General features: G+C 44.0%; 1 protein-coding gene across 3 annotated transcripts in view; it reads left to right on the top strand.

The window, feature by feature from the left end:
• Positions 1-6961, top strand: part of LOC135897081 (CCHC-type zinc finger nucleic acid binding protein-like) — a 49741-nt gene extending 42780 nt beyond the window's left edge. For all 3 annotated transcript variants that reach the window (XM_065425660.2, XM_065425662.1, XM_065425661.1), the window contains exon 6: positions 5851-6961. In XM_065425660.2, the coding sequence (XP_065281732.1) occupies positions 5851-5965 (115 nt within the window). In that variant the 3' untranslated portion in view covers positions 5966-6961. The remainder of the gene's footprint in view (positions 1-5850) is intronic.
• Positions 6962-12013: the final 5052 nt, after the last annotated feature.

Genomic DNA, 12013 nt, shown 5'->3' with positions numbered 1-12013 from the left:
GTTGCCCAGGGATCAAACCAGGTGCCAATGCCTTTCAGGCTAGTTGTTCTACCATCTGGGATAACCAGAAGGATGGCAGATCGCACAGCAAGGTGTAATCAACCAAAAATTCGAATCATGGGGGCACAGAACAGTGAGTCGTCGTGCTTCGAGTTGTCGAGACTAGCACTGCCTGAGATAGAGCAATAAGAGAATATTTCTGGGTATGCAATATTAGCTAATGCGTAATAATTCACGAAAACAAGCAATGTGTTGTGTGGTGCTTGTTTTCATGGTGCGGTAATAATTACGTCCACAGGTCCCTCAGTGCACTGCCAAGTAAGAAAAACAAGACCCACTTAACAACTGCTTATGCTAAGTTAAGACATCCACATTGGTGCCAGGGTAGTAAGGCGGGCTAGTTGGTTGCAGGGGGCCTTGCATTCATACGTGCACCACAAAATTGAAGAAGACGCCCACATAGAAAGAAACAAGATAGTACTCATCACTCATCAGATGCACTCATCCAGCACTCATCCTGTCTATTTTGTTTCTTTCTTTGTGCGTGTCTTCTTCATCTTCGCACTGTGAATACAGGTCCTCATTAGCCCCACATATAACTTACAATATTAATGTTGCCTGTTCGTTATGTACGGTGCAGTCCACTGTTAAAGGAAACACTAATGTGCGGCTCTCGCTCTGTTGGTGCTGCAGCTGCAGGAATGTGCTGAAGCTACGTCAATGCCCTGCACCAAGGTGTAGAAAGGTGCCAGCACCACCAACCAGAAGTCATCTGCTGCAAAGTGGGGGGATTGTACGCTTGCCAAAGGGGAAAACTTGCACGGGATTGACATTTATGTGTTCCCTTTAACAGTGGACGGCACTGTATGTGCACCATATGGAAGTGATCGATATTGGCAGGCAATACATGAGAACTTCATAAATGGAAACTTTTAAATGGGCGAACTTGTGCCTTCAAACATCAAGCCTGACTCTACTAGCAGAGCATGGTCTGCAGGTGTTGAATCAAATGCCACAACTGATTATTGGCCTCCTATTTATGAGGTGCCATCACATGTTCTGGGTCATCTGACAAGCATCGTGGCAATTTCAGAATGTGCTTACGCACATTGGGTTCATCTGATAAACATAGGTCTGCTGTGGTAAAACCTACAATGCTTGTGGTGTAATAGCAGTCTGATACTGCTAGCGTATCTTGCTCAAGAGCTGAAAATACGGTTTTATACCAGACACAAACCAAACATGACAACACTGAAGGTGGAGTAAAAGTGCAGAAGTGGCACTGCATAGAGCAGTATTTTGCATGGCCTCAAAAAACATTTCAGGCAGTGACTTTGTTGTAGCTTTTCACAAGCACAAGACACAGCTTCACGTTTGCAAACTGCTTTATAGAAAAGGACCTGTCAGTCAAAACACCATGCAAGTCCAATGTGAAACATGAGAGAATACATACACAGCATTTGCATACACTCGCCTAATAAGTTGGCAGTTCTGCAATGGACCTTTTCCACGTCATAAAGGTGCCGCTAGTGGCTGCTGCCAAAAATGCAACTGGGGATCTAACCGACGTGGCTCAATGGGTCTGACCGTGTGTGTTCTTTTAGCTGCATTGAGCATGCAAGTATGGTAGGTTCGTGTGCTGTCATGTTCTGTGTGTGTGTACATGCTCTTGTGACTTGCTTCTTCGAACTGTGCACTGGTTGAGCAATGTTTAGAAGGCGGCTGTGATCCGTCTGTGCTGATGCAGTGCATGGCCTGCTCCGTTGCAGTGAGCAATACACGTGCACAAAAGAGGGATGCAGGGCCACACCTACTGCCAACTTTCATCTGCTTTCTATTGTTCTCGTTTACTGTGCACTACGTGCATATTTGATCGGGCCACCAGCCCATGTTCATACATCCTACTGCACCCACATTGCAGAGTGTGGACGACCCCCAATAATAATCCCATCGTGACTGCACATGCGCGCAGTCACGATGCGCGACTACCTGGAAAAGGTCCATTGAACCAGTGTAGTCTGTAGTTTCATGTTCTGAACATCTCTTATTTGTTTCGTCCACAATTAGCTACAGACCCCAAATTTTCCAGCAATGTGCGAATTTTACATGTGTCTTTGCCAAAAAAGAGTTGTTAAAGGTGCAATCCCTAGTTAGTAATTGTTTATATTAACCTGACATTCACACTTGCCTAAGCTACCAGCACCAGCACAGGGATGACGACATAGGTCGGCAGAATGCAAAATAAGCAGATCAAGACGGCAAGTTGGGCCAGTTGGTTAGGATTGATTACTAGGTTTGTTACAGCACAACACAAGACACAGGCAAAAGGTTTGGCATAATAAATTTTGCATATTTGGCAACATACCAAATATGCCAAACATGCTGTTCTGGGCCAGTCTCAGAAAAGGGCAGCTGGCAGTTAACCCTTTCAGGGTCAATGACGTAAATATACGGCACTGCGAACAAGTTGAAAATGGTCGATTCTGTATATTTACAGCGCTGTCTGTACGTTTAAAAAGCGCACCAATTTCCTAATTTTTTCTCTGCTGGCATGTGCTGCCACTGTGTGGAATACAGGGAATTTTTTTCTCACGCCTCCCTCTCTCGGTTTTCATTGCATGGTTTGTTTTAGAGCTAGTTTGCTCCGGCGCGTCTATATACTACCGCTTGCGCATTGGCATGCGCGCTGGCGGCCGGCGGTTTTCGTTTCTTGTGCTCGCGAGACTGATGGCTATCTCGTTACTAATTGCTCAAAGGGCAGCCGCCTGTTCCTCGCTCGTTTATTGCTCACAGGGGTGGGCATAGGAAGGATGCTGCCATGCATGCATTTCCTTTTCTTTTCTTTTTTTTTGGGAGACTCGCAATATCTAATTGCCTCTGGTTGGTGATAAGATGAAGATTAGCGGAAGTTTGTCCCACGTTTCGCTTTTTTAATGGGCATACAAGCACACAGTTTTCTTGAGTGCGCTCACCTACCCAGTTCCATTATGCTATAGACGTAAATATTAATGTAAGAGCAGGAACATTTGAGACTTGCAAAATATTCTCGTGTGAGCCTATTCTAAGCCTTGAATTATAAAATGCATCAAATTTTTAATTCCTATAAGTTTATTTCCTTGTTTTATTGTTGTTATTCATGAATAAAGAGTACATATATACTAACACAAAATATTTTTTTCTCACTTTACGGTCACCCTAGAAAAATTATGGTATATATTTTTTTAAATAGGTCCCCGAGAAGAATTGGAATCTGCAATAAAAAAATTGACCCTGAAAGGGTTAATTGTGTCATGATTTCTACAGAAGAATCTTGTGTGCTTAACATATAGTTGATCCTTTCCAGATAGCCAATTAGGATACTGCGTGCAAGTACCTGGAAGGCAGTTTGTTGAACATGCGGCGTGCCTTCAGCGTAGATGTGGAAAACTTATATTCTCCCTTCCACATGCCCTGGTAATGACGTGTTAAAGACTGCATAGTGTGACAATGATGAAGAAGCCTTCATCAATGGTTGTGGTATCTCAATAGAAGCCTTTCTTGCACTTCTTTCTGTTTACTTGAGATCTACCTTTGTTTCTTGGAGAGTGGGCCTGTATATACAAAAATTGGAGGTGTGCATTGGCTCGTTTGTAGCTCCCATCATTAGGGACATTTTTCTATTTTATATTGATAGACAAATAGAGTGCCACCCTGCTAAGCTTTCCACCAAGGTTTTCCGCTATGTTGATGATTTCGTTATATTTTTTACCAACGGCATTCACCCGAGGGTGTTGATGAAATTTTGTCGGTATTCAGGCAGCACGGTATTAGCCTTGATTTTACTTTCGAAGTCCCTAAAGATCATCAACTGCATTTTCTAGACCTGAGATTAACCTTTGGTAAAAATCATGTGTGCTGAAAATATGGTGCCAGGTCGGTTATGCCCATTTCAAACTATAAATCCGATTAATTCTAAGGTAGTGAAGCAGGCTATAGCGAAAACTATCCTAAATGCTGCATTAAGGAAGTTGTGTTTTCATATGTCGAAGGCTGCTTTTTCTGATGAGGTAAATTATTTATTGGACGCTGGTTACCCCGAAGTGATTATTTCATCTGTGAGTGAAAGTATGGTTTGTGGCGTCAAGAGCATAAATGTTGGACCAAGGTGGTAAAACTAAATTAGAAAAAGAGAAAGGAAAAATGCAGTAGTACCGTACGTACGCAATTTAAAGCATGGGCTTAAGAACGTTGGTTCAAGGTACAACACTGATGTTCATTTTTCTGCGAAACATAAGATAGGTCACATATGCCCGTTAGTTGATAATATGCTGAAGGATAAGAAAGCAAAGAGAAAGTGCACTGTCAACCATGTGAATGGGTACATCACTTGTGTTAAGCAGGTTGTATATGCCATTCCTAGAGAGTAAATGGGACAAATGAAGTGTTGTGTGAATGTTCGACTTGAAGGAGCATGAGCTATCTCTTCAAGGGGTTGCGCCACTTCATCTCCCGGAGCATTGCAAGTCGTGTGGTTATCGCCCCTATTTTAAAAGAACTAATGTCATTTATAAACACGAGAGCCAATTGACAAGGGAAATCACTGAGGCTTACAATATAAAGATTAGGGACAAGGCGTGTATCGGTGAACCGTCTGTCGCTCTTCATGACAAGGAACTGCGTTACCTATATCAATTTTGATTATGCGTCGGCTGGTGCCTCACTGTATCTCTGTGTCTCGTGCATGTCATGGTTATGAACTGGCACCTGTATATATGTTAGCCAGTCAGCGACGTCTCGTTTTATACCTTCCTTTTGTCCGTGTCTTGTGTTGCGTTGCAACGAACCTTACAATGAATAAGCGGATACTCAGGAACCAATATTTTTGCAGGCTCTGTACTCATCGGTACTCACTCATGTTGCTACTCATGCCTACTTACACTCACCAACATTCACTCACACTCATGATCTCTTCCATTAACACTTACCTGCACCCGTTCATGCTCATACTCGTGTCCACTTCCACTCACTGGCGACCCGCTTACCACATGATCAGGTCCACTCACACTTGACCATAGTAACTCATGCTCATATACTGAGGTCTACTTAAAGTCACTTAATGACATATTGTAGTGCGAAGGCACAATCACAAATACACACAGACACATGTCATGGGCGCCTGTGACATGTGTCTGTGTGTATTGTTTGTGATTGTGCCTTTGCACTGCAATATGTCGTTAAGCAGGCACCAACTAGCCCAACAAGTCCCCCTGCGGATTAAAATCACTGTCAGTGGCTTTTGTTTGTACCCACATTAACTGGCACTCACTCCCTGCTCATATTCACTGTCGTTTATCCTCACGTCCACTCACGCCTTTCTTCACTAATTGATGCTCAATCTCAAGCCTGTGAGATGAGTGTAAAGTGATTATGATTTGGGGAGGGTTAGTGAGTATGCCCACCTACGGGTGATGATAGCCCAAAGGTTTTTATGCCCAAAAATCTGCTAACCTTGGGCTGATAGTGAAGACACTAGCTTGAATGCTGCCAACATGTTAACATAACTTGCACTAATAATGTGTAATTTGGGAAACTAAGCAACACACTGCATAAATAAAGGTCGGCTACTGTCATACATCATGGGTAGCACTTGAAAAATTTTGAAAAGGAACTCAGTTCCAGTTTATTGGACTGGTTACTCCCATGAGGCAAACTCTAGAACTGGCCAGGCTCCCAAGTTGGCCATTTGGGCCATAAATGTTGGTACACCTTAGTTAATAGTACTCATTGTTTATTAGATACCCAACATAGTGCTTTTTTGCATTGTCTTGACACGTACTGCATCGTTTACCCCCTCCTTTTCCTAAATTGCAGCTGCAATGAGCGTGGGCACATAGCACGTAACTGCCGGTCCACACGCGCCAACAACCGCTGCTACCATTGCGGTGAGGTGGGCCACCTGGCACGGGAGTGCGAGATGAAGGCCTGAGAGACGCTCCTCCCGCCGTTCAAGCCGCTGCACAGCGCCACCTTTGATGCGCGACGGACAGTTCCGTTGCCCCTGCCCTCCTCTCCCAGTCGTCTCTCTTGGGAAAGAAGTAGCTGCTCCCTCACCCCCTCTGCTGCTTGCGCAACAGCCCCGTTTGCATCTGCATCACACGCTGGCAGCAGCATGCTGTCACTAGTAAGGCGAGGAAGGATGGAGAGCAAGGTTCCTGACCCAAGTGTTGCCCAGAAGTGGAATTTTGTTGGTTTATTTGGCATGAGGGTCAGAGAGATGCTGAGGGTCTGTGTTGGTCATTGGTGGGGCTGGCTTGCCGTTATTGTTGTTGTTGACCATTGTTCCACGATGGTGGCGAGTGTTCCTTCTGTGTTTGTTTGGCAGGCGCAGCAGATTTGCGAGGGGGGCGGGCTCCTGCCCTTTTCTCTGTGACACAATCGTGAGGGGGCCAGCGGGGGAGCAGGCATCCTGTGGGGGCCATCGTTTGTTGTTGTTGTTGACGTTGTTGTGGGGATGTTTCTGCTGTAAGCTTCTCTCAGTGCCCTTGACCCCTCTCTCTTCCCCCCCTTTGTCAAGCCAACAGGAATGGGAAAAAAAAGCTTTACATGCGCACAGTTGATCAAAGTCCTTGTAGAATGTGAAAAGGTGTACCGAAGTGTTTCTTTGAGAAACTTCTGCTTTGAGCAGAGTTTAAAGAAAGTGAGAAAGGGGTGTTATCATGAAGGACAGGGTAGTCCCAATGCAGGTTTGCAGAAACTTTTGGTTTCCGTCTCATTTCGTCTGTGAAGCATTGATGTGTCATGGCAAGGTTGGACTGCAGTAAACTCTGCAAGAATGTCAATAGCGTGAAAAGCAGTGTGCAGTCTCTTGAATTTTGAAACGTGGCAATGGAAAAGTGGCAACAAAGACCAGGAAGTGACGTGGGGGGGATGAGAAACATTATTTATTTTTGTTGAATAAAGACCGTGTAACTTGTACTGCTAACAGTGAGAAAAGGCGGATGGTCCCTTGCCCTTCCGTGAGGCGTAATCTCGACGAGGGGAGGGGGTGGATAGCTTGTTTCCGCTTCCGCAGTTTGTTGTGCGGGCCCATAGGTTTTGTTGTTTCCTCAACCCTCCCCACCCCCTCGTTGAGGAAGAATGCCAAGGATTGGTGGTGTACAAAAGTGAGATTTCGAGCAGCATTGTACAAAAAGAAAAGACGAGATAGAGTGATGACGTGACACTTGCGCTCAAAGAGAGAGAGAGAGAGAGAGAGAGAGGGTTCCTCTCCAGCGGGGATTTTTGCATTGGGGGAGGGGTAAGGGCTTTTCTGGGCATGGGGGTAGAGGCTCTTGGCAATCTGATCTTGCTGCACTGTTCTAGTTTGGTGTGAGCGTGTTACATGTGTTTGCCCAGGAAGCTCTGCTTTTTTGACAAACTCTGCTCCCGCACCCAGTCTTTTTGAGAGTACCTTTTGTAGGGCGTGCTGCGTTACAGCTTCGTAACAGAAAAAAAAAAAAAGTGACAAGAGGGGCCCAGCTCCAGAGAAAGACCAAAGGCTTCAGAGATCTGTGACGGCCATTAAGTGGACGCACACACACCACACCTTGAATTGTTGAGCCTTGCCCGTTCCCTCAAACTGTACTTTGATGCTGCAATGTGCACGTTGTGTAGGTGGAGGCATGAGTATATATATATAATATATATATATATAAATAATATAATGTGTAAATATTTGTTGAAGAAGAGAAAGTTTCCCAGAGATATTTACAGCTGGTTCATCACAAGTTATCTGAGGTTGTTTGGATTCCATCCCAGAGGCAGAGTTTCAGTAGAGACGCAGTTAAGCACCCTGCATTTTCCGTTTTTTTTTTCTTTTTTTGCACGACACCCACCAACTGAAAGAAAAGTATGGTTGGGGGGGGGGGAAGGGGGGGAACGTACATGTCTCAGCCGACAAAACACTAGTCTTCTTTACAAGCACTTGCGTATTACGACCAAAAAAAAAAAAGTATACCTCACTCCGGGATCAAGATGCGCACCAGAAACATCTTGGCTGAGGTTTACATGACTGGCATACTTGTGAATGCCTGGCTGTGGTTTGAAAGGTGGAATGACAACACTTTCATGCATTTGTGTTGCCATCTGTTTAATGGCCGGTAGCCAATACCGTGTGAGCTGCGTCATAGATGACACCAGAAGCAAGCCATTAATTCAAATGGCATTGGCATCACAGTACATTTTGGTAGTAGACGAAGAGGTTGTTCAACATTTGTAAGAGTCTCGAACGTACCGATGATGGGTGCAAATTCAGCATGCGTCCTTAGTGCTGTTGCTTCCTTCCAAAATTGCTGGTGGTAGCATCAACAACACATCTCATTTTGCACCTCCCACTATGGGGGTAGCGATACCAATGTGCAATAAATGCATAGCCTGAGAGCTGTCTTCAATGAACTGGGCAGCAAAGTGTCTGCATCGCTTAGTGGTTACAAGTGCTTATGGCAGGCCATAAGCACTTGTCTTTGTTATAACAGCTTTGCAAGTGCTAAACTAGTGATACCACTGCTGGCAGGCGCACATTGCGCACATAGAATGTGTTAAAACACACATTGCCATGTGTGGTGGAGTCTCCGACGAGACATATTCTGAAGTCACAGAACAGTTCTAAGTGAGCCTGACTGTTTGACACAGAAGCCAGATAAGTAGCGCACCCAAAGTGACGAAACACAGTTGGATAAGTAATGAAAAATGCTCATGGGCACTGTTTCTGAAGGAAACAAAAAATGCCTTCATTCTCACATTATGTAGTCTTACAATCTGAAGTCTGTTACTGACAAACCATGGCTGACAGTGCTCAGCTGAGTAGAAGAAATTTGAAATTACCGAGCTGAAAAAAAAATTTAAGTTTGTAATTGGTCAACTGAATTGATGCCCAGAACCAACATGAAAGGTCAAGACATCTGCTATTATAGTAAGTTGTAGCAATTGTAAACATTGTCACTAATCTCAACCATGCCGAAAATAATGTTTCAGTGTCCCCTATGGACATCTCCAGCAGTTCAAGGCAGTTGCTACTGGAACAGTTGATCTATTGAAAGTGGCGACTAAGTGACAATGCATAGAAGTAATGTTAAGGTTTATGATTGTCACTGTGGCTTTACCTGGCCAAATGGCCCTTTCTTCAAACGCTTCACTACATTGTGGTGTGCATTGTCCATTTGCGTTCGTTCTTTCTGCAGATCCATTCAGCTTACAATTACAACAAACTTGGCAGCATTTTTCTCCCCCATTTAATTTCACATTTAGGCCTTCCAGCACAGCTGACTAATGGCAGCCATATTTGTTGGGTTAAAGTTTAGATCGTAAGCAACTGCACTCCATTAAACAGAAGTAATTTGTTTTCTCCAGAACAGTGACCATCAGCATCAACAGTTTTGAGATCTCACGTTGGTTCTTTCCGTGCGTATTCTCCCTTCGGCTCAATTAATCGTTGCTACGTCCCAGCTGGCTCAGATTTAGATGATGTTGCATTACCAAGTTCTGCAGCCCAATGCGTGCTGTCACTTGTGAGCAACTCCTTTATGTGATATGCTTAGAAAACCTGATGCCTACAAGTTTTGTCAATGCAAGTGGTAGGCAGTAAAAGTGGAGAGGCAGTGTATAGCAATGCCTTTCCGCTTCGTCGCAAGTTGCCCAGTCGTGTAAATCGCAGACCTCAGTGACCGGGCTGCTCAGCCATCTTGGAACGTCCACAGTGTTATCTCGCGTGCAGCCGGAGCCTTCTGTCGTTGTACCTTTTTCGGTTTTATTTTTGTTCTCGTTGTTTTTCGGGGCATTCATGCAACCCCAATCACAGAGGAGACCTGTGCTATTTAATGTTATCCAGTGACATCAAGGTGTACAAACTGGGATGTGAAATGAGAGAAAAAAAATGAATAAAAATGGATTGGAAAAGGTCCAAAAAAAGTGTTATGTCTGACTTCTCTCGTAGTGTCACAAGCATGAGCACTGGGTCGAAGTGCTTGGAGCTTTCTGCAATTCCTGACAAATGAGGTGATGACGTTGTTACCATAAATTTACACCAGCAGCAAAGTAAAATACACTTCGTTCCTGCAATACTAGCAGTGTTTGTCTGGTTGAACTCTGTGCCACCAGGCGGCTGCACCATGCAAGCCACTCGCATTTGCACCTCTGCTCATCCCATAAAATGCCCAGTCCGCTTGCATTTGCTGAAATACTGGTCATGCTAAAACTCTCTAAATTAAATTTCTTTGAGGAAGCTTAAGGGACATTAACGACAAACACCAAGACAAGCTGAAGCAATAAGATATGCTATGAAATGTACGAAGCCTTGCTTTTACTGAGAACATGGCTTTCGTAAGCAACTTGACAATTTTAGCACAGAACTCATTCCACATACTGAAAATACTGAACCAGCACCCAATGTCCCATGTTTCGATTCTATTGTAGCTGAACCTGAATATATTCCGAATTCTTCCATCAAACAGCATCAACATTCTCTCAAAGATATTGTGAAGGAAATAATGAACATTAATTGTTTATATCAAGGTCCGTCTTTACGTGACATTCCATTCAATAGACTGAGAGCACACCCCTGCAAGGATGCTTAACCTGTGCTTGTTGACACAACTGGCTTTCATAAGCTGACCATTTACATAGCGCGATTTCGGTGAATTATTTAGTTTGTAAACATTGACTGGAAAAAAGAAAGTTAAAAAACAGGCTGGCAATCGCAACCGGAAGGGGCATAACACCTACCTACTCTTCAGAAAGAAGGGGATAGAAATACAGTGAAAAGATAGGCAGGGAAGAGAAAAGAACAAGGGAGACAGATCAGGGACTAAAGTAAGACAATTGCAAAGAATTGTTCATTCAACCGGGGTTCTTTAACATGCCCCTAAATCTAAGTACCATTGGCGTTCTTCCATTTTGCCCCCACTGAAATGCGTCCATCATGGTCGGGATTCGATCCTGCGACCTTGCGCTTAGCAGCCCAACACCATAGCCACTAAGCAACCGCAGCAGGTATGTGGTTCCTTCAATGCAGTGTGAAAGTGTGTAAGTTTGTTGCAGTGTATCATGTGCTTGTGCTTTACATATCTGCATGCTAGCTTTTTTACTGTGTAATATGGTGAAAAATAATGTGAACAACACAATAGAAAACTTAATATAGTAACGTTGTGTCTTTAATCCATGCACCAGTGGCCACAGGGCGCCAGTGGCCATGCACATGGTGCCCTCTGGATGGCTATGCTCTTGCTGCTTGCATGCGCTGGAGCGATTGTGGGAACTGGAAACACGTCATAGACATCGGGTTTTAGACATTACCTATTACGACACAAGTATGAACCAACTAGCCCAACAACAAACAGTGATACGTTGCACGCCAGCTATGGACCTGTGGTGCCATGGTACACCGCTCCCCTTAATCTTGCAATTTAGAGCAACTCTTTTAGATGCCGAAGCCAGTAGGCTTTCTTTTTGTACAATCTCTAGAAAAATTAGGACTGCAGAATCTTTAATATATATACTAGTTAAACCTCTATATAATGAAAGCCATAAAATCGTTTTGCTCCGTTATACTAAAATTTCGCTATATTGAAATTTGATCTTTTATGCAGATAAGTTCAGTTGCCGATGGATTTTTATTGCACGGAAGGCGCTGCAATACTTTCCGAAATTATCACGTAATAAAAAAAATTTAATGATAAAAAATGTTTTGTTCAATTTGAGAGCTGGTGACCAAAGGTAAAGCTTCATGCCATGTCACCAGTATCTTCACATCAGCAGTATGAAGCAAAGCCTGAAACACTTTCGTGTCCACTCGTGGCTGATAGTCTTGTCCCACTGTGGCCAACACTCATGAAAAGCGCAGGCAGAAGGGAGCGAATGCTTTGTCTGCTTTTTGCCTTAACTTGTCTTTGAATATCAAGATTACTGAACACTTGCGAAGAAACCTACATGAAGCCACCACCATCTTGACTTGTGCAGTCTTTGCAGCCTTTGTGTAGTGGAGGGCAGGTGAGACGCAAGC

Source organism: Dermacentor albipictus, chromosome 5 (genome assembly GCF_038994185.2).
Source record: "Dermacentor albipictus isolate Rhodes 1998 colony chromosome 5, USDA_Dalb.pri_finalv2, whole genome shotgun sequence".
Taxonomy (NCBI): domain Eukaryota; kingdom Metazoa; phylum Arthropoda; class Arachnida; order Ixodida; family Ixodidae; genus Dermacentor; species Dermacentor albipictus.
The sequence above is the reverse complement of the archived record's forward strand: the minus strand, read 5'-3'. Positions and strand labels throughout refer to the sequence as shown.